The sequence below is a fragment of the Macadamia integrifolia genome, chromosome 11, assembly GCF_013358625.1.
Source record: "Macadamia integrifolia cultivar HAES 741 chromosome 11, SCU_Mint_v3, whole genome shotgun sequence".
Lineage (NCBI taxonomy): Eukaryota > Viridiplantae > Streptophyta > Magnoliopsida > Proteales > Proteaceae > Macadamia > Macadamia integrifolia.
Window position 1 is genome coordinate 29,900,594 of NC_056567.1, and position 25,197 is coordinate 29,925,790.

Sequence of the window (25,197 nt, forward strand, 5' to 3'; positions counted from 1 at the left end):
CCCCCCCCCCCAAAAAAAAAAGAAAAGAAAAGAGAAAGGGATATTATTGAATAACAGGAGAACAAAATGAATGACCCCTACATCCTAATCTTGCTCCATACAATCATCTTCAAGCCATCTATTGTAACAACCTTGTCCCATAAGTTCTAATCTCATAAACTGAATTAAGCTCTCTACCTCACTAGTGCCATACTAATCTCATTGACCAAATGAAGACCAATTGTCAATATATCCAGGATAAGATCTCAGGCAGATCCTTCCTATCTTATTAGATTCAGGCTAGAGGAAGTGGCTTTGCATTCCCTCATAATGCACTGACGATCACGTTCCTTAATTCTATAATGGCCTCCTGTTTTGTCCTCAATCTGCATATTTGGTTCATCTGTGCATTTATGGATGTAGACGTTAGTGTCTGTGAATTGATATACCAATTTACATACATCTGCATATACGCATGTATGCAGGAACCAGTGATTGTTTTCTGTTATTAAGAGAGTAATAGCTTTATACCTGAACAGGCCATAATGATAAAACTTACATGAGCATCCCCAAAAAAAAAAATTACTACAAGTAGTCTGTTTTCACATTCAATTAATCAAGCTCTCAAGACTAATACATCACAGATGAGAGCAATAGATAATAATATATCAGCTAATTTCTCATGGTGCTACCTCAATCATGTATGGAAGAACAATGAGATTAGCAATATTTCATGAATTATGGTATGAGAAAAGAAAATTGATGTAATTTGGACAAGAACCAGATAGTGTCAGTGAACAGAAAGCACACATGACAATGGTTATGGTGTTTCCTTTGTACCTTCTAAATAATTAGCAAGGAGACAAGAAATTTGATGCATGTGAACAATAACCAGAGTCAGCAGCAACAACTTTTATTTTTTGTATACCATACTTCTTTTGGTCATAGATGCATGCACAGGGAGTGCATAGGTTTAGCTGGACTTAAGCACATTAATTCAACTGTTTGTCATCCAACTAGTCTGGCAACTTAAACAGTTAATCATAAAGTTTATCAGATGGGCAAGGGATTGAAATATTTGGACTGTTTATACAGGAGGCTTAGGGTATGTTTGACAATGTTTTTTTTTTTGGATGAATAAATAAATTTTAACCCAAAGCAAAAAGAAAATACAAGGGGAAAAAGGGGGGGAGAAGAGGCCTAAGCCAACAAGGAAGTGCCAACCCCAGGCGGAAAAAAGCAAAAGGCAACAAGAAGGAAAATAAAAAATAAAAAAACGGCAGCAAAAACCGAACCAGCAACCTACAAAGGGCCGAGAGGATCGAGACAACAACCAAAGCCACAAGAAGGGAGAGGAGGGGGAGGGCCAAGAGAAGAGGGAGGGAGGAGATCAGGAGATGGGGGTGGAGGAGGGGGCTGAGATAAGGCATCAGGAGGAGATTATGTGGTCATTTCTAGAGGAGTGGGGGATCGGCCGAGATCGGATGGAATGGAGGAATTGGATTTTTGAGGTAACATCAAAATAGATGGTTTTCCAAATATTTTAGGGGAACGGGAGTTGGAAGACCATCTGCGAATGTTACGCTCCATCCAAAGATGGGAGATAGTAGCAGAGAAGGTTAGCTTACCAACGGTGTCGCAAATGGAGGATCCGGCAAATGTCCTGTCAACCCAAATACATTCTCTTTTGAAGGGAAGAATGGCCCTAGGAGAAGGCTAGCAGTGGGCAAGTACAGATTTCCACACCAAGGTGAAGAGGGGACAGGAGAAGAAGAGGTGGGGGATGTCTTCTTGTAAATGGGGACAAAGGCAACAGGAGGGGTTGGCTTGGATGTGACGGTGAATAAGGAAGGACTGCGTGGGGAGGCAGTTAGAGAGGCATCTCCAAGTGGTGAAACTGTGACGAGAAATATGACCTTTGAACCAGACGAGATTACGCCATGGAACAATAGGGCCAGAGGATAGGACCAAGCAGAGGCAGAGGAGAACAACCCATTGGATGAGGGGAGCCAGACACATTTGTCCTCCCTACCAAGGTGCCCAGGGGGGGATGGGGGGAGGGAAGGCCACAAGTCTGCAAGAGGGGGAGGAGAGGGAGGAGGGGCCCAACCCATAAGGGAGAGAATGGAGGAGACGAGCAGATTTGAGACCAGAAGAATAGATAATCCTAGGGGTGACTAAGGAGGAAAGGATGCCCGAAGGGTGCCAGGGGTCCATCCAAAGGGAGGTTGTCTGCCCATTTCCAATAACAGTGGAGCAGGCAGTAATGGCGAGAGGCCTGAGGCTGAGGATTTTTCGCCAGATCCAAGAGGTGTCAGAGGGGGTCGAGACCCCCTTAAGCTTTGGGAAGACAGAACTTGTCCTAAGAAAGGGGATGGAGGAACTTAGAGGAATCTTAACCTTTCCAGAGGAAGGAGCAGAAGAGCCTTTCAATGGAGTTGACAGAAGAAGGACAAAGATCCCAGACGAGAAGAGGTAAAGAGATTGGAGGACAGATCTGCTAAGAATAAGCCAACCAGCATAGGAGAGGAAGCTTGCCTTTCCAGAGCTGGAGCCTCCTCCTAATAAGATCAAGAATAGGGGAGCAAAGGTGGCAAAGAGCCTAGAAGAGATGAGAGGGAGACCCAAATATTTGACTGGAAAGGACCCCAGAGAGAAACCAGTGATACCAAGAAGAAGGGATTGAGTCTCAGAAGAGACACTAGAGAGGAAGAGGTTGGACTTGAGGACATTGATGGAAAGACCGGAGAGAGATTCGAAGGAATAAAGAACATCCATAATGGAAAGGGAGTCAACTTTGGAGAAGATCATGATGTCGTCTGCAAAAGCAAGGTGGGTGAGGCGGAGGGACTTACACTTAGGAATAGGGGAGATAAGATGGAGATCCGAGGCAGATTGAATGGAACGAGAAAGCAAATCAAGGGAAAGAGAGAAAAGGAATGGGGATAAAGGGCAACCTTGGAGGATTCCCCTCCTCGAGGGGAAGTAGCCAGCAGGACTACCATTAACTAAAACAGAGAAACGGGGGAGTGGAAATATAGCAGAAGATCCAATGGGCAAAGGAAGGAGGGAAGGACATTTGGAGCAGGACTTTAGAGATGAAATCCCAGCTAATGGAATCAAAGGCCTTGTAGATATCAATTTTGAGAAGAGCCAAGGGGGAATGATTTTTCCGATCAAACCCCCTGACAATCTCATGGCAGAGAATGATATTGTCAGCAATACTTCTCCCAACGATGAAGGCAGATTGATTTGGGCTGACCAGAGAATCAATGACTTTCCCAATCCTATTGGCCAAGATTTTAGCAATGAAATTATAAAGCAGGTTGCACAGAGAGATGGACCTAAAGTCATTCATAGAATCAGCACCTTCCTTTTTGGGGATGAGGCAAAGGAAGGTGTGATTGATCCCATTGATCTAGGAAGGGTTGTAAAAGAAACTCCTCACAGCAAGGATGAGATCATTACGGATGATGTCCCAACAAGTGGAAAAGAATCCCATACTGAATCAAGTGTCTTTCGTGTTTTTTTTGTTCCCCCACACCCTACCCCAGAAGGGAAAAAAAAAAGAGATTTATATTTGGTAAAACAGTTTGTATTTAAATGAACCAAACATAATAAATTGTTTAAAGTGAAGGCTCATAAGTCGCACCCGAGCCCCGAAATTCAACACCATCTCCTTCTCTCCCACTCCCTCATCTCCCTACGGCCCCGCCTCCTGCTAGCTGTAACCCCACTCAACCGACCCTCCAGCAGCCCTGCAATCAATAGAGTTCCATACCAGTCGCCAGCAATTGCCAGCAACTCCTCCATCATCCCCCCCTACTGCTACTCTTCCCCACAAGTTCCCGTCCCGCTTTTGAGAACTGAACAGGCAACATCTCACAATCCCGCCCCTTCAACTTTCCAACCCAAGCCCATCCCTACAGCATCTCATAACCTAGCACACTGTGCACCTCCATCACACACTGCCCCTACTTTATTTCACACCGCCCATGCGCATCTCCTTCTCTCCATCTCCCCCTGTCTCCCTACCCACAATCACCACACCTGCCCCTACCCCCTGCTGCAACCCTACCTGCCATTAACCTGTTGTGACCCCACCCATCCCTACCCTTGTGCAGACCGTGCATCACTCTTGCTTTGACGCCAGCGATCAGAAATCACCCCTGCGCATCCACCAGAGCCCGGACACAGCCACAACCCCGCAACTTCACACCCTGTGCATCCTTTGTAAGGTTGGAGGCTTGAGATGAGAGCGTTGTAGAGTTGGGGTAGGGAAAATTTTCTTTAAAAAAAAAAAAAAAAAAAAAAGGTACCAAACACGTTATCAATTTGTAAAAAACACAAAAAAATATATATTTGTCTAAAAATTACCTTTTTTAAACAGAAAAGTTGCCAAATGGACCCTTCATGGTATGACTTAAAACAAAAGGTAGAATCAAAGTTAATCTGGTTACAACTGGTGGCGAACAGGGTTATAAGCTAAATCAAATCTAGAAAAAAAAGGTTTCTTAGATAGACAGGGTGTGAGGCCATTCCCACGAGAATAGTTTTTTTTTTCCCAGATTGATAATGGCCATTTGACCATCACCATTGGATAGATGGGCAGTTTCTCAGATATGCTACATGTCAAATTTGGTAGCCCACCATGTATGGGGTTACTCCTCTTACTTTTCATATGACCCTCTTCTTTAAGTAGCCCAAAGCAGAATTGACTAGCAATTTCGAAGTCTCTTGACATGTAGAGAAGTGCTCTAAAAATTAAACGACGAGTCCACGACCATACAACAATGTGGTATGTTAGTCCTCAAAATAATTTCTAGGGAGGGAATGCATATAGGGAACCAGTTACAATATTCACTGCTTCTTTTGGGTCCAGTTATCTCAGAATTTTACAGTCTACCATAGTAGGATTTATCTTAGTGCTTGAAAAGTGATACCCAATAAACAACAGCAAAGATAACAAGAAGGATTCTCCGTAGCATTTAGAGTCAATCTAGGTACGATTTATCTTAATGCTTGAAAATTTTTACCCACAAAGACACAGGAGGACTGCTGTCCTGCATTAAGCTTGTTGTCTTTGACATTTACATAGCTTAAACACATCCCAGTAAACAGCAGCCAAGGTAACAAGAAGGGATTCTCTGAAGTGTTTACAGGTTCTAGGAAGGCTGAGGGAATTCCCTGAGAATCCTGTAAGGTACACAGAGATATAATGAAACTTTTTGAGTAATATGATGAAGACATTATAGATATGATAATCCAATCAATGAAAAGAGGACTGACCAAAACATGAGATGACAACAAAGCATTCACATGTTGATGTATGCCATGGGATTCTAGCCAAAGTAATGAATAATAAATGTTGATGTATGTCAAGAGCAGGTGTAGTGGATCCGCAGAGGTGATGGCTGATAAGTCCCAATGAAGAGACACATTTCTGACTTATCACTGACTCAAAGCATTTCAATATGACATGAAAGATAAAGAAACTCAGAAGTCCCTGAAATATATTACTGATCATCACAGACTCAAAGAGCTTGAGTGAGACATGAGAGATGTTAAGAGCTTCATAGGAAGGTTTCCAAAACCAAAAGCAATAATTAGCAGGAATAAAATAGGTCACTGGTCCGGGGAGAAGTGAATTATGGGTTCATCAAATGCAGATTAATTTCAGCAGACAACACTTGGTATTAAAATAGTTGTTGGCATAAGTTGTAAATGTTGAAAAGGAGATGGTAAATTTTCCTAAATAAAAACAAAGAGCAAAGGGAAACCTAACAAAATCCTGCAAGAACACTAAAGCCACCAAGTTCCAAATCAGTTAAAGGAATATGGACGCGTGCGTAAGCGTGTGGATGTGCATGTGTGTTCAAGGAGATTTTCTACGAGGACAACATGAAAGCAAGCTTATTGATTTTTCCATGAAAAAATCTCTAGCCATATCTAATTTTTATTCAGAGTATAGATATAAAGGACATCACAAATATCTCAAAGCCAAACTAAACAAAGAAATATCAATTATTTTTCTCACCACGTTGTCCAGATGTAGCAGCTGGAAGTGCTGGAATCTTGATTGCTGCAGCTCCAAGGTTTAAATTATGTCAGGTTGGGAATAAATAAGTTTATAAAAGAAAAAAGAAAAAAAAAAAGGACTCAAGAACAAGGGGAGCAACTTGGTCTGGATCTCCCCTAGGTCGGCATGTGCCACACGTTCAAAGGATTGGAAATCCCAGTCAAATGGTCCCAGCTAATGAATTACCTTGAATGCCAAAAAAATAAGATGATCAGATGTTTTCAATCAACTCATGAATGTCATGTTTTTTGGAACTTGATGAGAATTCATTGCCATTTGACAAGAAGAGGGGGGGGGTTGATGGTAGAGATCATCTGTTCAAACTGACTTTACTGCTTAGTTATATTTTAGGTGGGAACACTTAAATGATACATGTGAGACACATGGCAAGTTATAGGGGTCTCATAACATTCTACAAGTCCCATGGCCTCCACACCAAGAAATTATCTAAGAACAATATGCAGCAGAGACTGCTTTTCATTGTAAAAGGATAAAATATTAGAGACATATAATTGAAGGAAGAAAATAAAGCAGTTGAGCGTACTTTTATTGCAGGAAGAAGTAGGTGACTGAGATGCAGAGGGCCAAGGAGCTGCAATGTTGTCATTCAAGTCACAAAGGAAACTGATCCCTGAAAACTGGTCAAATGTCGCATCTGAGGGTAAGCTTGGCAAAAGGCATCCAGTTTCTGTTGGAAGGGAAAAAAATGGATGGAGAAGGTAAGTAAAAGGTGCAATGAAAAAAAACATTCTCTAAAGACTTATGTTGAAACTTTTTGGATGGATGCAAATAATTACTGAAGATTGTAAACTTCAACACCACAATGAAAAAAGAACATTCTCAAGAGACTTCCATTCAAACTTTTCAGATGGATGCAAATAATTACTGCAAGATATTTAATTATAAACTTCAACACCTCTCCACTCGAATAGGGGAGCTCCAAATCCCATTCAGTTTTTCCAATTACTGTTGGCCAACAGTCTTGAGATGTAATGGAATGTACTACGAAAATAATGTCTAAAACGGAAAACAAGTTTTTACCCCAAAAAAAACCAGAAAACAAGTTTCCAATTCTCAAAAATTAACCATTAAAACCATGGGATTAAATGTCAACAATTTTTTAACATTTTCAAACAAACCCAACTCAAATAAGAATTATTCCCACAATATAGGGTGGTTCTTTAACAAACTTAGACAAAAATATGACACATTTCTACAAGAGGAAGAAATCAACTTGGTATATTTATCATTGGTTCATCTTTCACAGATTCTCTTTCTCATAGAACATAAATAAGAAATCTAAAGGCTAAGAAATGAAAAGCAGGACTCCAGTATATGGTTCAGGGAAATACATATAACAATTAAAAAAAAAAAAAAGATTAACACAATAAGAACTGAATACCGTTCACAGAAGGGAAGAGTTTGCAGATAAAATGAACTAATAAAATGGTAAATTACTGAAACATCTGATTGAAGAAATGAAGGAACCAATCTTATGACATACCAAAGAGTAACTCAAAAATAGGATACCCAAATTACCTTGTGATCCAACTGATATGCCAGTAGCGGATTCCCCATATCCCAAACAAGAAAAGAACAATGAAATGATGTATCAGTATCAGTGTCTGATTTTGAGTGATTAAATGAATAGAATGTAAAGAAAATACAGAAATTTCCAATGAGAGAGTGCACTAACCTTGGACAGAGAAATCCTTGAGTGTTATGTGACAAAGGCTATAGACATTTTTAGTAATACTAGCCTTCTGTAACTTCATTCCAAGCAAAGCAGCACAGTCTAGAGCTTGCAAGTTGGTAATAAAACTCTGCTTTTGCAAGTGAGAGACATAACTCTCCATGGCACCGCAGCAAGCAGTCCGATTACTCATCTCATTCCCACAGTCTTTGGCGACATGTCTTGTGTCAGGGAAAACCAATGGACAAACTGAAGCAAAGGAAATATTTGTTGAGAAATAAAGATGTTAGTTTAGAGGTTTGTGATCAGAAGTAAAAATGGATGGAAACAATAAACGTGCAAACATAAATTTCAAAAGTAAGTACTTCTCATCATATACCAACCAAACCAATCAAATGTCACCTAGAATGTGGTATATATGCATACGATCTGGATTTGGATCTTTTATACAAATTCCACAATCAAATGTCATAAACATGACCCCAGTGAGAACACCGGCAACAGTTCCCATTCCCTCTGGCCATGCAAAGTTTACTTTCACAAGTTGGGTAGAATATATTGGAGATGCCTAGCTGAGGCGCTGTAGATTTTAGTTCTGGAAAACCCCCACATGTATTCCATTAAAAATCCAGCAGCGACCAGACCAACTTTTGCACAGACCTCCTTTGGTTGGATGTGAAGTTAAGTAAAATTAAAACCAAAACAAATCGAAAGCTTCTGTATTGATAACCAAGATTAATTGTGAAACAAAGTAAAAGACATACAAATATGGGAACTATAATTTAGCATGTCACTAGAAAAGTTTCAATGATATTTTGAATGGAAATGAAGTAAAATTTAGTTACCATTTTAATATATTAATGAGTTGATTCTACAAGTAATCTTGGTAATTATTGGAAAATTTAAATTTTGTTTATGTTCCAGTTTTACTTCACTTCACCTATAGTTCTAACTAAATGGGTCTTAAGTGACCATCTCCACTATGAAAAGAATTATCTCCAGCTCCTAATCTCCTTATCGCCACAACCATTTTAACAGTGTTGTATAGTGAAGCAATTTTCAAATGCTCCAAAAGAAATAAAGGCACCTTTCCCAGCTTACCTTTATTCACATTACAACTAGAGAGTCCCCTAAGAACTTTTTTTGAAGAAGAAGGTTCAAGTCTACTGGAAAGCCATCGGAGGACAATGCTTTTGCAATCATCAATCTTAGATGAGTATTCAGGTAAGAGATCAGCCCCATCTGTGCTTGACAGACTATAATTTTTCAAAGCAATTTTCTTGGCAGCTTCAGATATTGCATTCTGACATATTTGTCTGCAACACTCGTTCACAGGGTCAATTTTTTCACAGGCAGCCAAAAGACTAGATGAATCCACAATGCTCTCAAACTCGTCAACATTTTCAACAGGGCAAGATGCTACAGTTAAGTTTACTGGATGAATTGAGCATATCTTTTGTAGATCCCCATTTGCACCCTGACCTGCAAGGATCTGATCAACATCTGAGAGACAGTGGTTTGCATGGGCCATATTCAAGGCAAGCATCCCAGTATCTTTGCCTGATTGCCCAATAAGAATCACAAGAGTGGCTTCTAACTGTGGACAACATATTACATTAGCCAGATATGGAGCGAAGGAAGACAAGCAATCAATCGCAGTCGTGTTCATCAGACTTTTTGCAGAGGAAAAATTTAATGGGCAGAACCCTGCAAATCAAAAGCAACGTCAAAGTGTCACCATGGTGGAAAGCCCCTTGGATCAAGCATACAATTTTTTGGCTATATAGGTCAAGCATACAATACAACAAAATTACATGAAATGCACCTGATAATTTTGGCTCAGTGTTATTTGTGAAAGGTGCCAACGGTGGTGGTGCCAGCTGAGGAATATAGGGTTGAGGGGCCTGGCGTGGGGAAGTAATGGGCAGAATAGCATTTCCCTTCTTCTCCACTAACAAAGAACCTTTTTCATACTCCAACGCAATGCAGTTCAATTCACAGAAACCTGAATCAGCCAGTAAACATAATGGTTAGCAAAAGGAACGTCATAAAAAACCTAATATTCACTTTATATATCATAGCAGAAGTATAAGCGGGTGCCAAATTCTTCTAATGCACCTCATAACGTTGTTCATAAGCAATGTGAAGCACAATAGTAATGATGAGAGGATTTTTAATGGATAAATAACGTAGAGACCAAACAAGTCCAACTATAAAATTAATGTAATTAAATTGCTTAATATGCAGATACAAAAAACCCAAGTATGACCTCGAATAGAGCTGATTGGAGGGCAAGGACCCATGTAGCCAATCACATTTAATTGGGATAAGGCTGGTAGTTGTTGAAATATACAGATAAAAACCCAACCAAAGGCAAACCACACCAATATGTCTAATAGCTACTGACATCTCAGACCAGTGTGTTTGCCATTTCAACTGAATCCACCAGGAGTGTTCTTATTGACACCAAAAACAATAGATTTTTTTTTTTTTTTTTTTTTGGGTGGTGGGGGTGGTTGTGGGGGGCTTGTAACAAACCCCAAGACCTATAACCAGTAACTGGAGAGAGGAGAAAGAGAAGGGAGAGATAGATTGAGAGAGAAGAAGAAGGTGAGACTACACCAAGAAGAGGGCAGCCGATTGTATCTTCCAGTCCCACCCCCCCCCTCCCCAACTGTCAATATATATTAGCCATGATTTACAATCTGATAAAGTAACTAGCATCTTGTACAGCAAGAGAATAGAAAAAAGAAACCTACTCTAATTCGGAGATAAAAATCTAGCCTAACTAGGAAATAAGGAAACTTAACAAAGGAAAACAATCAACTAAATCACAATTGGGACAAACCCCCAGCAGTGACATATCTTAACACTCCCCCTCAAGCTGGAGTATATATATATATATATATATATCAAAAGAAAAGCTCCAACTTGGACCAACAAGAATAGAAAATTAAACACAACATTTGATTAGTAGCTGGAGACTCCAGTGAGAACAGAGAGAACTCCAATCAACCATCATAAAGCCAGTAGTAATATCATCTCAAGTACATCAAGCATCAACAACATCAGTAGATATATTAACTTTGGTGTAGAACCATCAGCAACGAACAAAATAGGTGGTAGATAACACCAACCGCAATCCAAAACATCATAGTAGCAATAGTATTATCAAAGGCTCTTCCAAATGAAGGCAGTTAACAGGTAAGGCAAGTAGCAGCACAAGGTTGCTAGGGACTAAGTCACAGAATCAGGCTGCTGGAGACTTGTAATTAATGGGATCCAAATGAATGTGATAATACGCAAGGTGTAGGAGGGCAGACTTGAAACTCAAATTAAAATAAGGAAAGGAGGGGCTTGGGAGAAAAGAAGGGGGCAATATGGGAAAGAGAAAAAGGGTTTTAATAACAAAGGGAAGAAAGCATCATCTTCAACCTTATGATATGGAAGAGCAACCAGTGGCGACCATTGTGATCGATTCAGTCCTTCAATCAGAGCTCCTAATGCCATGACAAATCATGAACAGATTTCAAACCTTGTTCCACGACAAGTCAAGAAGCAAAATAAATATTTTGACTCAAACGAACCAGTAACATAGCAGCGGCAGCAGAAGCAAACAAGAACGTTTGATTCAAACCAGCAGAAGCAAACGAGACCATATAATCAAGGGAGAGCAGATTCGAACGACTCTCAAACCAGCTACTGGTTATGGCTCTGATACCATGTGACATACCCAAGGCCTGTAATCAGTAACTGGAGAGAGGAGTAAGAGAAGGGAGAGAGAAGAAAAAGAATAAGATGAGACTGCCAAGAAGAGGGCAGCCGATTGTATCTTCCAATCCCCCACCCCCACCGTCAATATATATTAGTCAATGAGTTACAATCTAATAAGGTAACTAGTACCTTATACAGCAAGAGAATAGAAAAAAGAAACCTACTCTAATTAGGAAATAGAAGTCTAGCCTAACTAGGAAACAAGACAACTTAAAAAGGAAAACAATCAACTAAATCAAGATTGGGACGAAACCCCAACCGTGACATATCTTAACAAGGTAACTTTCCAAAACCTCAAAAAGAAATCCAGGTCTTAGTTGTTTCCATAACTGCATGTTTCAATTTCTACACTTCCAATAAGAAAATCTACAAGAATTAAAGCTCTAACACTATGAAGGCTTAAATAACACACATCAGTTATATCACCAAACATAGAGAATGTGGCCGTCTCAAGAGAAAACGGAACATTTTACTCACTATCCTAAGAAGTAAAACCATTACTAAACATCACTTAAAGATACAAATTCAAAGAAAAAAAGAGTTTCTCACATGCCACAATGTAGTACATACATCCAGGCAGTTCAAAATTGAAAAAGCAAACAACAAATCATTAAAATCTGGAAGTGCAATAGGTATGGTTCCAGAAAATGCTCTCTTTGCAGTGTGGATGGGCTAGGCCCGTGCACCTAGGTGCAAGAAAGCAGCCACATATTAATGAGATCTAAATTATTCATATTTTACTTTCTTTTTTCTTAGTACAGCGGTTCAAGGTGCTGTAAAGAAAATCCTAAGATGTAGTAAGTGAAATCTTGGGAATTGGTAGAAAGGAAGCTAACCTTTGGTCACATGCTTATCAAAAGGAGATGTTTCTAAATTCTTAGATAGATTACATTGATAAGTTCAACAAAAGAGATGAAGCCAATCATAAATGAGTTTAAGGTTTGCAAGAGTCACGAAAACAGTTCAAACAGTTTGTTGTTTATATATGATTGTAAGCCACACACCCCCCAAGAGATATGCATCATTTGTACTTTTTTTTAGGTGAAAATTTTCATTCGTAGTACTCTTTACACAGGCACATTTGGTAAAATAAATATCAAGCTAATATAACTCCAAAATACAACAACTCAGCCTTATCCCAACTGAATGGGGTCAGCTACATGGATCTGATCAAAGACGACAAAGGAAAGGAACACAACACAACACAACACAAACAGAAAAATCTCACTTAAATGGGGTCGGTACATGGATTCTTGCCCTCCAAAAATCTGAGGTCATACTTGGGATCAGACCTAAACTATGCATGTCTTTTCTCACAACTTCTATAGTCATTTTAGACCTGCCACTAGCTTTTTTAGATCCTTCTATCTAGACCAGATCGCTCCTCCTTACTGGGCCTGCCCCTAGTCAAATTATAGAATGAAATCTTGTTTCTAAATAACCAATATCTACTGATACCATACAACCAAAATCAAAGATCATTTAGTCTTATCTAGGTTCTGGAATTCAACCTAATTGTCATTGACCACGTCTTGCAATGATCAGTTCAAGTCCATGGACCAGAAGACAAGAAGTTTTTTTTTTCTCTTTTGGAGGGGTGGGGGGAAGGGGGATAAGAAACACTAAAGTCTTTTCCTTCTGAATCATGTCCTAGGGTAAACAGAAAGAGTCACCAACGACTGCTGTTTCTTAAGTTACAAAGTTTCAAAACAAAGAGGGAAAAAGACTCAGAACGCAAACCCTAACTCCATCAACCTTGAAGCAGTGCTACATCGTCCTGAACAGGAGAATCAGCTAAGAAAACCTAAGAAGACAAAAAATTTTAATGACTTCAAGATTAACGTGGAAGTGACTGTGGCAGTGTAAGAAGCAATACAAGGAAGGAGAAGTCCCAGCAAATTCCCTAACCAGTTGCGCAACAAAAAATAAGAAATCAAACTCAAAAGCAACCAAAATTCAAAACCCAAACAAACATCTTGAAGAAACATCGAATTGAAAAGACCCAATTCGCCAAATCCACGACATGACATAGATAAAACCAAGAAAGCAAAAACTTACCTCCCTCAACACGAACCCAAATGCCGAAATCACTGATCAAATTAGGGAAAAAAAAAAATGAACAGCAAAACCCAGTAAGGAAATCAAAAAGATGGGTAGTTGATACTCACAGAGGAACAAAAGAAATAAGTTAAGAGCATGGAGATTAAGCAGGAGAGACGCCCTTCCTGTCATGTCTGCAATTTTAAAACCCACACCAGGAAAAGAGTAGCCTAGGGAAGGGAGAGGATCACAACCCAGATAGAGAAAAGAACAGTTAAAAAGAATGGTTAGGATTTATTAGCCAGATACAGCAAGCCATGGAGACATGAGAAGATGGAAGAGGTTAGTTATTCTAGCAGTGGCAGTGGCAGTGGTAGTGGTAGTGGTAGTGGTAATGGTGGTGGTGCTGCTGGTGGTGGTGAAGAGGTGAGGGAGTGAATGAGCTAAACGCCATGAATGCGCTTTGTAAGTGTGTGGGGACAATAGCAGTTTTAGCAATAGCTGTCCTCACTCCTTAGAAAGAAAGGGCCCCACAACCACACAAAATAAGTGGGTTAGCTCCAACGCCATCAATTCTCTGTTCTGTGTTTATTTGTCTCTCCTGTCTTCACCCTCTCATTCTTTGACTCTTCACTTTTCGCAGGCCCCCCGCAAGCCTCTGGTAGCTTCAAATTCCCAACCCAGTTCCTCATACTCACTGGTTCACACTTCACAGTTCACACGCACCATGAGATGTGTCAGTGAATAGTGATAGACATCACTGGATTAACAAAAAGAGAGGGAAATCTTTACTGTTTGTTTCTAAGAAATGAAAATAAAATTTAATGACCATCTTGAGATCAAGAACTATCATATGCAGAAATGCAGCACATAAGTGGATCCATATTAAAGGTTTCAATATACGGATCTTTAGGATCAAACTAAGAAATATTTCTTTATTGCATTTTCTTTAAAGCTGCTTGGTTTCTTTCCCCCACTTAGATTTAAGAACAAAATTTTTCAAGAATTATTCCATTGAAGATTGGTGGGTTTGGTGGGTATGGTGGGTAGAAGTTCTACTAGAATGCACAGATTCATCCATTATTAAAATCTCCTATATGGCCATTAGTTGGGTATTTGAAAAGCTATATAAAGTAAAAATAAATAAATAAAAAAAGGGAGTGGGTTGGGAATGCTAGCGGGATACATTAGCATTGGAAAACCAGCAAATTTTGATCGTAGGATTGAAGGTTCATTGATTTAGACCCTTAGATTCAAATTTATTATCTTAATTCTAAAATACAAAACAGGAGTCAAAATAGAATAGAAGTGGACCACATACGATATTGTTGTCAGAGCGATGTCAGTAAGGTTCCGTGGGGAAATGGGGATTTGGTAACAAAAAGAGGAGTTTTTTCTCCTTCTTCCTCATTTCTTCCTCTGTTCTTGTTCATCGTCCTCCCCATTTTGCGATTGTCGTCTACAAGTCTCTGGCAGTCATCCTTTTTCTTTACGCCTTTACCTCCCTTTTCATCATTCCTCTTTCATTCTTCTTCATCGTGTTCCCCATTGCAACATAGTATCCTAAACATCAAACCATTCAAAATTTATAAAAACCCACTGATTCAAACAACAAAAATTCGACAAGGATAATTTCAATGTCATCAGTTTCCTACAGGTAACTTCTGAAATTCACTCCGGCTACAATCGTTCCCCATTTTTGAGAACGAAACACTAACTAACAGGGATCTGCTTCTAAGACTTACAGTTCAGTTCTATAGACACTAACAAACTGTCTCTTTCTTCTACGACTTGCATACGGGAGAAGAAAGAAACTTTTTAACAGCAAAACTACCGGATTTCCGATTTGAAATTTACATTTATACTCTCCACTGACCATCACCTCTTCCCATTACCACTACCGGGATTTTTTCCATTCTTCTCCGGTCACCATCGCCTCTCTGCTAATCCACTATGTTCCCAACGAAAATGTCAAAACTTATACATAAGTACACCTGACACATTTGTCCCTCTACATATATCGTATCTCAATTTCTAAATGTACACTTCAACATTTGCTATACATAGTCAATGGAATGGATTTATTATTTTTCAATTTCCTAATAACTTTGTAACCTGCTAGTTTTCATTTTTTTTTTCTTTTTTTTGCCATAAAAAAAAAGTAAGGCAAAATAGTTTCTCGACATTTTTAGCATAAAACTACGTCATTCTTGTCCCTCATATCTCGCATATGTGAGAGCCTCATGCACCAATTACACTCTTTAAGAAAACTAAGTCTTATCTTGAAAGATTTCTGCTGTAATCATCCAATGCAGATAGTGAAGTTTGGAGTTCTCTTTTGACTTCAATCTTTTGTGGGTCCTTATGTTAGCATCCTTGTTCTTTCCATAAAGACAATATGGCTTTTGGATAATTGTTGTTTAATCTCAATGAAAGCTTAGTGTGTGAAGAAGGAGAAAAAAGATTTCTATTACACAGTTAAAGTGGCCGAGATGGTTGAAATTTGAGAAAGCTTGGCTGAAACATTGAAGGAAAGAGTACAAGAGTTGTTATACTATAGAAATGCTAAAAGAAATTTAGTGGTCATCAGATATATGGGTAAGTGAAAGTGAACGGGGAGACTTGATGAAGACTTTTGACTTTTGACTTTGGATTTTTATTTGTTTTTATTTATTTATTTTGGGTAAGACTTCTAACTTTTGATGGCTGGAGTCTTTTTCTTTACTTTTCCTATATTTGATGGCTTGTAGGAATGTTGTTAGGGCAACATACCTTTTATATATATATATATATAATCATATAATCCGAAGGGTGCATCTTGTTGTCACCAAAAAACTGAAGTGAGAAATTATAACATTCCTTCGATTGTTTCATATTTTATTTTTAAAAGTTATTTAATACATGAATAAAAAATAATTCAAAATAAATTTAAAGTGATTTACATACTCTTACAGTAGACAAATGTAATGACATGATCCTCTTGGGAAAAAAATATTATACTAAAAAGGCAAAAAGTAAGATAATTTTTTTTTTTTTACACCAATCTTGATTATAACAAGATTTTCTCTCATCTAAATAGTTATACGAGTGAAGGTTGGGCACGTTGCAAGGATGTCCAACCTGTGTATGTCTCTCTCTCTCTCTCCTCCCTAGTGAGAGCACCTTCTACCCTCTCTTGTCCTGCCCCTCCTCCCATGTGTTTGTTGTCTGCTAGTTTTCCTAGAGTGGGTGGTGTGCCCTTCCCCTAGTTATGTATTATATGGGAAGTGGTTCTCTATCGGAGAACATGGCCTATGTTAGTGCTCATTATGTCTATCGTTGTCATTCACCAAATAAGGGTCAAATATGTCTTTTTACATGGAAAGAAGAAAAGTAGACGAATGCCACATTCCTGGATATACTTCTCTTTTCTCATATTATATTTATTAGAAATAGGGAGAGGATTAGCACACTGCTATTGGAGCTAGTAGCTCAACCAGTGGGAATACTGGGATGCAAGGGGTATGGGGTGTCAATTTCAAAGGGGAGGGGGAGAGAGTGACATAGGCTAGTCACCCCAGCAGTGTGCCCAACCTTTTTTTCCCTTAGAAATATAACATAAATTTATTTTTTTATTTTTTTTGTTTGGTAAAAAAAAAACATAAATAATGTATAAGAAATACTTGATACATATTACAACAGATAATAACTCCTTAATTTTCAGTGCACTTGGAATCATTTTCTAGTGACTAAAATTGAAATAAGGATAGCTAATGGTGTCACAATTGGCTTTGACATATCTAAATTGTCGATTTTAAGGTTTTTTGTTTTTTACTTTAATATAAATAGCTTGTTCCTACTTAGAGTTGGGAGAATACCGCTAATGTCTTGAATAGTAGTACATATATGTGTTTATACAACCACTAATGTCATGAGAAGTAAGAACAAATATATAGAGATACGTGGAATGTATATTAATACAGAAAGGGTATTTTATATTTAACCAGATTAGACTTTGAAATATGACATGTCACAAATTTATACCATGTCCTTTATATCCAATGGTTGTAAAAAAGACACAACATCTAAAAATGCCATGTGTGGGTTTTTTTTTTTTTGGTAGAGCCTTGTGAAGTTTTGAAAAAATAACTAATCCTTTTGATAATAATATTTGTCTTAAAAAAAAAAAATCATCCAATGTTGTCTATTGTTTTCCATTTTCAATTCTTAAAATCAAATCTATTACGCATTTAGATCAGACCAAAACTTAGAAATTGAAAAGGGATTTTTTATAATTGGAAAGTGTAGATAATGTAATCTTGCATCATAGCATCAAGAAAGCAACAATTCTCAATAAAACCACCAAGTCCTTTTCTTTCTTTTCAAATGTTTATTACTATTTAAACTCATGATAATCACTCTTGCAGGTCTTTACTAATACAATCACTACAAATAGTGATATAGAACTTTGATATTATTACACTAGCATGCAAATCAGCAACTCCTACCAACCAAAGCATTCTCTAAGTGGTTTGGTTACTTATTGCTCCAACATTAATTTTAAACAACTGTTTAATCCAACCCATTTTTGTCTCAAATTTGAAAGCACAATAAATAAACCTTCCCTAAATTAAGGGAACAAAGTTAGAGAATAATTGTTATACTCAATTTGTCTTCTTTTTTGAATAGTGAGGATTTCCTTTACCTTCCTTTAATTAGAAAAATAAATCTTTATTGCTCTTTTTATAACTTTGATCTTAATCTATGATACGTTTCACTTTTTCCCCAAATCCCAATGGATGTTATTTATTGATCAAGACAATTCATTGGTTGAAGCAGAGCATTTACAATTACTTATGATTATTATTAATTTTTTTGGGACCCCGAGGGGCCAGCAAGGGGGTCACTATGTTTATTTATATAAAAAAAAAAGCCAGTATGTCAATTTATTAATAATTACTAACTTTACTATAATTTAATAGGGGGATAGGAGGGTTGAATTAGCGACTTTTCCTAGACTTAGACAAAATTGCAAGAACCCAAATGCCTAGCTACTTGTCACTGAGTTAGAAACTACTTATGATTATTCATTCGTTATATTTTTTTATTTTCTATAAATACTCATATTAGAGCCAAATTTTTTTATCTGTTGAATACTGAAAATGCTATCCTCACAAAAACTTGACACCCAAAGTATATTGTCGGCTGATCAACTCTCAGAAAAATAATTTGTATATCCCTCTACTTATTCAAATGTGATGCTCAAAAACATGTTTAAGTTGACACTGTAATTAGAGTTAGTCAAAATTTTGAAATCTTATGCAAAACTTTTAAATAATGGATTAGATGAGGAATCAATATGTGTGTTTGAATGGTTTTCTGTCTGAATCTAAATTGCAGTATAAAAGTTTAGTGAGAGACCTATGTCCCTCTTCTGCAATATTGTTCCTATTTTGAAGATTTTTCTATCATGAGATGATCTATCCATGATACCGCATCATCTTAATACATTAATTGAGGAGACTTTATGGTGGGTTCAAAGAAAAGCATCCAAAGGAAATATAAAAGCCTCCATTAATATTGCTTTCCATTGAAGTAACTCCAACCCTACCAACTTAATCTCTCTCTCTCTCTCTCTCTCTCTCTCTCTCTCTCTCTCCAACCCTTATTGATGAACTGTATCTGGTGCTGCCCTTTGGCTCACTTTCCCACATTGTCAAGAACTTACTCTCTCCCATACAATAATATATTTCTAGACACCTAAGGTTTTTTTTTGGAAAAATATAGACAAGTTTTTTGTGTATACAAATCTAAGACCTAGGTGAGTCATAAATGCAATTTATTGTCTGACTCAAAATAATGTGTGTTCATTTTGCAACTAGATTAAGAACAAAAAATTTCCATAAGAAATAATAGCAATAGGGTAACATATGTTTGAGGCTATTAGTTCCAAAAAAATATATTAAAAGAAAATATGTTTCTCTCTCCTTTACCCAGCCTCTTTTGGCCGTATATCTTGATGTGAGGGGGCATTAGAATTGTATTATTTTTTTGTTTTGCGAACACCACCCAGCCTCTTGTGAGTGTTCATCTTTATATTAGACAATTGGTTCCAGGAGAGAAGGGATGAGTACAAATTCCAACAGGCATTGGAAGACAGGATTCAATCCCAAGCGTGGGCAATGACATGTCACACTCTACCAAAGAAACTGCTTGCTTGTTCAAAGAACAACAGAAGTGTAAAGATGCTACATATTTTCTGCAGCTGCTGTAATGTTGCAATAAGCATCCAGCGGCTGAAAACCCCTTAATGTGTGTGCCGGATGCATTAATCCTAACAATCAACATATTGGGCTGAGTTGGGTTGGGCCTAGGCTATATTTGTGCTGGACACTTCAACTCATCCTCATGGTTTACTAGATTTTGAGTGACAATTCTCAACCCAGCCCATTCTTTTTTTTTTTTTTTTTCTTGGGTAAAGAACCCAGCCGATTCACTTATCCTCAACTCATGTGCTCATTTGAGTTTTGATGCTTTTGCGGGTTAACTGTTACTCCTCTTTATTTATTTACTTTTTTTTTTTTTTTGAAAGAGGTTGTCTATTTACTTCTTCACATGATAGGCACAATGGTCATTTTACACCCTTGTGTCTATGGCGACAAAATATTTTGTCCCTTATTTTTGCATTAATTGGACCTTCTAAGTTCTATGATTGTTCGTTGAAGGAAAAAAAAAAAAATGGTAAATTTAATCACATCATAAATTACGGTTTTAGATCCTAAAGACATTTACAAAGTTAAACCTAATCCGGAGACAGTTTGCATTAACCCACGGTGAAGGAAGTATTCCTTCTTCGTTGGCATTAATATGGGGTAAGACGAGGATCCCTATGAGGGTACAGCCATTTTCGAACTTTGATCCTATATAGAAAAGTATTAGTGACAATTAGATCATGAATTTTCCTTCACCTACGGTAGAGTGAAACATTTTGTTCTCGACCAAGACCACTCACACAGATTAATGGAAGGGACTTTGCTCGCCTTACAACATTGTCTTGATAGAATATGTTTATAGACCATTGTAATCCAATCATTAAATAGATTGATCTGCGACATGGGTCATTGACCCACCAATGAGCTTGGTTATATCTACCTATTCCTATCTGAAACTCGGAGTAGAGATTTCTTTTCACTCCACGTCACATAATGAGTTGTAGAAACCACATCAATAGTCTCTCCTCATATAAAATGTGGACTCTCTACTGAACGAATCTATCTCGTACCCACTCATTGGTGCAGTTTTCCATAGATTTCTTAGCAAATTGTGATATGATTTTGTCTCATTAAAGTTTTTTGAGGTGGGCTTGACAAAGAGCTTCCCTGATCGGAAACAAGAGTACAACTGCCTAACCTTGTCATTTTGCAAAAATTCTTCCTCATGTATTGGTGTTGGTACTTAAGGACAATCAATGCATAGAGGTGTTGAGCCTAATCCAAAGTTCAAACCCATCTGTAGTAGTCAATGTGAGTTTTGAACTATAACTTGTAATTCTGTTTCCTATTTATTTCAAAGGTTTTGAGTGAAAAAGTATGACTTATAAGGGTCTTGATTAAATCAAACACATTAATTTTAAATTAAGTAGCTTCTTCCCAAAAAATTCACCTACTAAAGTAAGACCTTGATACATAGAAAGACATAGAAGACTACCTTATGCTGGGTACCACCGCCATCGAACCTGAGATTGACACAATTTTCAATTCGTCCTAACCATCTGGATAACCCACGAATGGGTACACTTACACACACACTCACACACACAATGCGTACGATATGGTTTGATCCCACGACCTCCTCCCCTGGGTTGCCACCACTAGGCTAGCCTAGTGTTCGGATGTGGTTCTAAGTTGAATTGTTTGATGAAGTGATATGAACCTCAAGAGAACCCAAAGACATTTCAACCCTCACCATGTCTCTTTTAGAATTGATGTGAGGTTAATTTAACCACATTTTCGAACTGATGACATTCACGGCGAACTCATTTTGTTCCAATGTTTATATTTGTCCGCAAGTAATCATTTCATAGCAGCTTCACTTTAGGACTAGGTTGCTCCTTCCATGTGAAGATTGCGATGCTATAAATTGACTAATTTAATGGCACTACATGAACCTGAAGAGAGCTTAATCGTCTCCAAACTTGTAAGGTAAAGGAGCCCAAAACCATATCAAACCCCCACCAACTTATTTTACGAACCAATGGGGATCAAACCATTACCCATGCATGATTATATGGAATTTATCACAAGATCTTGTGGAAAAGGCCATGTCCAAGCCTGCATGACCTTGCTCTGACCTAGGAGTTTCAATCAGTCGGCTCAATTTGGTATTTTATCAGGTTGTTATCGATTTAATTTATTTTTCATTTATTTATTAAACAAATGGGAAAACATGTTTTCCTATTTTTATTGGATTATTCTTGTCTGAGTTCAATTTCTGGTTTTGGTTGATCCAATCTGGTTAGATTTTCTACCAATTTCATGAAAACTCAAATCTAAATCGAGCCAATAAGAATTCGATTTGATTCAATCCAATGTTTTTATCGGTTTTGATTGGACCAACAGGTCGGACCAGAAATTGACACCCTAACGGCCTAACCTAATCTAGCCACTACAGGTGTGAACGTGGTTTTGGATCGAATCCAGAGAGTATGACAGTAAATGTGAACGCGGAAGAACAAAGGGAATCTTTATAATTAAAAGACGTGTGTGGATTAGCTTTATCATATGCATTATCTTCAAAACCATAATCATTCTTTAATCACTTGATTAACTTTTTTTAAGATTAGATTATGGAATTACTCCAACATGGCTAACACTTTAAAGATTTTGTAATTATCTTTCCAATTATTTATTATTTCAAGTCTGGCTTTTGCTATCGGTGTCATATCGGCTGATACAGTCAAAAACATGCATTTTTCAATTAAAAATAGTTTATTTATTTATTTGAATTGGTATAATACTATCGATTCGTATTAGTATCAGTATCCATGGCGGATATGTAGAAATGCAACCCTAAAACGATGCAGAAAATAATGGAAAAACAAGAACAAGCAATGCACACATATTTACGAGGTTTGACGATATTACATACGTCCTCGGTGAGATGAGATCTTGCTTCACCATCAATGGAGAATAGGTTATAATGTTCATCTTCACACCTCTCAGTATTGCTTATATTTTAGAGAAAGAAATCTCTCGCTACAAATATATATAGTGAAAAAATCCTAATCTGAAAAATATAAAACTGCCCTCAAATATGATCGCCATCCTACCTTTCGAGGCACCTGCACCAATATTCCTTGGATTAAACTGTGAATACAAGACATCATACAACAACATGATATTGTTATTGATACCGTGAACTAAAACTTTGATCGAATTAGGTTTTTTAGGTCATAAAACTTTGAGAAACTTGATATCAAAAGGGGAGAAATTTTTTGTTGCACCATATAAAAAGGAAACACCCATTAATCTAGGCTATTATTTATCTCTTCTACTAATTGAATGTTTGAAATGTTCTCAACTATTTCCATACAATGCAAGTAATTCAGATAGAATTGAAATTATAGATGTGTAGACATCAAGGATACAATACAATACGAATTAAGTAACATCATACTGAGCCGGTATTTAGCATAATTTTCAAAGAGTTACTTTTTAGCCTATACTTCATATTTGTATTGGTAACGTATCGATATGAGGTATCAGTCATACTGATACATATCGGCCGATATATCGATATGAAATCGATCCTTTGAACCATGGTTATATATTTATATATATGTTAAAAAAAAAAGGTAAGTGTGATTGGCAACCAAAACCACAACAGAAAACAACAGTGTGATCCACTGGGGCCCATCACGGTCCATGATTGACCACAGCTGCTGGTGGGCTAATTAGTTTGTGGGTCCCACTACGGATAAACAAACTAATGTTCCTAATCACCCTATTGCCGTATTAACAAATCCAATGTCGTCGTCGCTAATCACCCATTTGCAGAAACCTCAACATTTTCTTTCTTGCTTTTCAATCTTTGTCGTAAATTGTTGCATTTTATATCTTTTTTTTTCCCCCATAAACAAAAAACCCAATTTCGTCTTAAGATGCTACAGATGGGTTTCTATCAATTTAATCTGTAACATCCGGTCATGGCTTGTTAGAATTCAGATCTGGGTTTCTAAAAAATTGATTTCTGGAACAAGAAAGAAAGAAAAAGCAGAGACAGGTTAATATGAACAGTAAGATAAGAAGAAGAAGAAGCTGATTCTCTGCTGTGACTCATTTTATGTACATTGGGAAGAAAGATTCAGATTCTTCATCTTGTAATAATGGATAAAAAGAAATCACTCAGGGATGCTCTGAAGTGCAGGTCTCCAAGATCTATGATGAGCTTGATGATGATGTCTATCATCAACGTTCATCAAATGTGTAAGCATCTGTTGTACGGACATCCCTTGAGCATCAGCCTTCCCTACCAACTCTTCCAATTGCTTCCTTGTAATAGTAAGCTTTACCTCTGTAACAGTAGCAGTTGCAGAAGCCACTCCTCCAACTCTGTTCTTCTTCTCTCCTGACCCACATAGCATCTCATCTAGATGAGCTTTTTTTTCTTCTTCTTCTCTCTTTTTCTCACCATTTCTTGTGTCCTTCGTGAAGATTAGCTTCTCCAACTGTGGAGAGCCTGGAGATCCCCAATAATCACCTCCCCATGTCATCTCTGAATCTGAACATTGATCATGTCGAAGGCAATTCCCCATTTTCCCTTTTTTGGTTATGGTTTTGGTTTCTCTGTGTGGAAATTTCTTGAAAAGTGAATGGAAATAAAGAGAGCGGGATCTGATAGCAGGAGAGATTTCTGGTATTTATAGAGAGAGATGAGGTGAAGAAAAAGATTAATGGCGTTGGTGGGTTTTATGAAAGAAGTGAGAAGTGGTCGTTGTCAGGGGAAGGTAAGAAAGTAGAGAGAGAAAGGAATGGGAAAGCGTCAAAAGCTAATCCGATTGCCACGTAGGATAACATGTCGTCCTATCTGGGGGGTGAGAATGGTTGACCTCTTCGTCACCTCTTTCTCTCTCATGGTGGAGGAGGAGGTCTCCACTCTTTGTGCAATACCTGATGTCACTCCACTGTCTCCAATTTTTATTAAAGTGGCTCACAAGGAAAGCCTGTCGGTGATGGTGCGGTTGGAGCTATTGGGTCGGCTTGGCTTCCATGGCTTTGCTTCTCATAGTTGGTTTAGTGGGTTCAGTGTTTGAAAACCCGGAATTGGTTCAGATTGGATCGGATCAGAATCAGTTTGGAAAACCTGAGTCAGCATAATTATATCTTTCGATCTGGATAGGCCCGAATCAGCTAATTTGAGTAGATTTTTTAAATCATTGGTTGATTCGGATTCGATTTGGGTCTACAAGTATTATCACTTTATGCAATTTGTTATATTTTGTTTCTGATGAAATATAAAAATTTATTTGCAGTTTTGAGTTTTTTAGATTTTTAAAAAAAAGTTGACAACATTTTAGAAGTTTGGAAGCTAAAAGCCTAAAATATGTTCAAAATCGTAGAATCAATGCGAGGGCAACTTTTTTTTTGAAATTGAG

At 37.7% G+C, this 25,197-nt stretch overlaps 2 protein-coding genes across 6 annotated transcripts in view; both read right to left on the reverse strand.

The window, feature by feature from the left end:
* The window catches only part of LOC122094057 (uncharacterized GPI-anchored protein At1g61900), a 15,436-nt gene extending 1,252 nt beyond the window's left edge, over positions 1–14,184 (reverse strand). Inside the window, exons 1-9 of one of the 5 annotated variants that reach the window (XM_042664679.1) lie at positions 13,584–13,720; positions 9,577–9,756; positions 8,853–9,458; positions 7,755–8,000; positions 7,598–7,609; positions 6,603–6,746; positions 6,017–6,061; positions 5,140–5,175; positions 54–382 (exon numbers count right to left, since the gene is read on the reverse strand). In XM_042664679.1, coding sequence (XP_042520613.1) covers positions 261–382; positions 5,140–5,175; positions 6,017–6,061; positions 6,603–6,746; positions 7,598–7,609; positions 7,755–8,000; positions 8,853–9,420 — 1,173 coding nt within the window. In that variant the 5' untranslated portion in view covers positions 9,421–9,458; positions 9,577–9,756; positions 13,584–13,720 and the 3' untranslated portion in view covers positions 54–260. Of the gene's footprint in view, positions 1–53; positions 383–5,015; positions 5,176–6,016; positions 6,062–6,602; positions 6,747–7,597; positions 7,610–7,754; positions 8,001–8,852; positions 9,459–9,576; positions 9,757–13,583 lie in introns of those variants that run through there. The other 4 variants (XM_042664675.1, XM_042664676.1, XM_042664677.1 and 1 more) reach the window with 4 other exon arrangements.
* Positions 14,185–23,943: 9,759 nt separating this feature from the next.
* LOC122093071 lies at positions 23,944–24,357 on the reverse strand. Its single transcript, XM_042663325.1, has one exon. The coding sequence runs from the start codon at positions 24,355–24,357 to the stop codon at positions 23,944–23,946; it is 414 nt and encodes a 137-aa protein (XP_042519259.1).
* Positions 24,358–25,197: the final 840 nt, after the last annotated feature.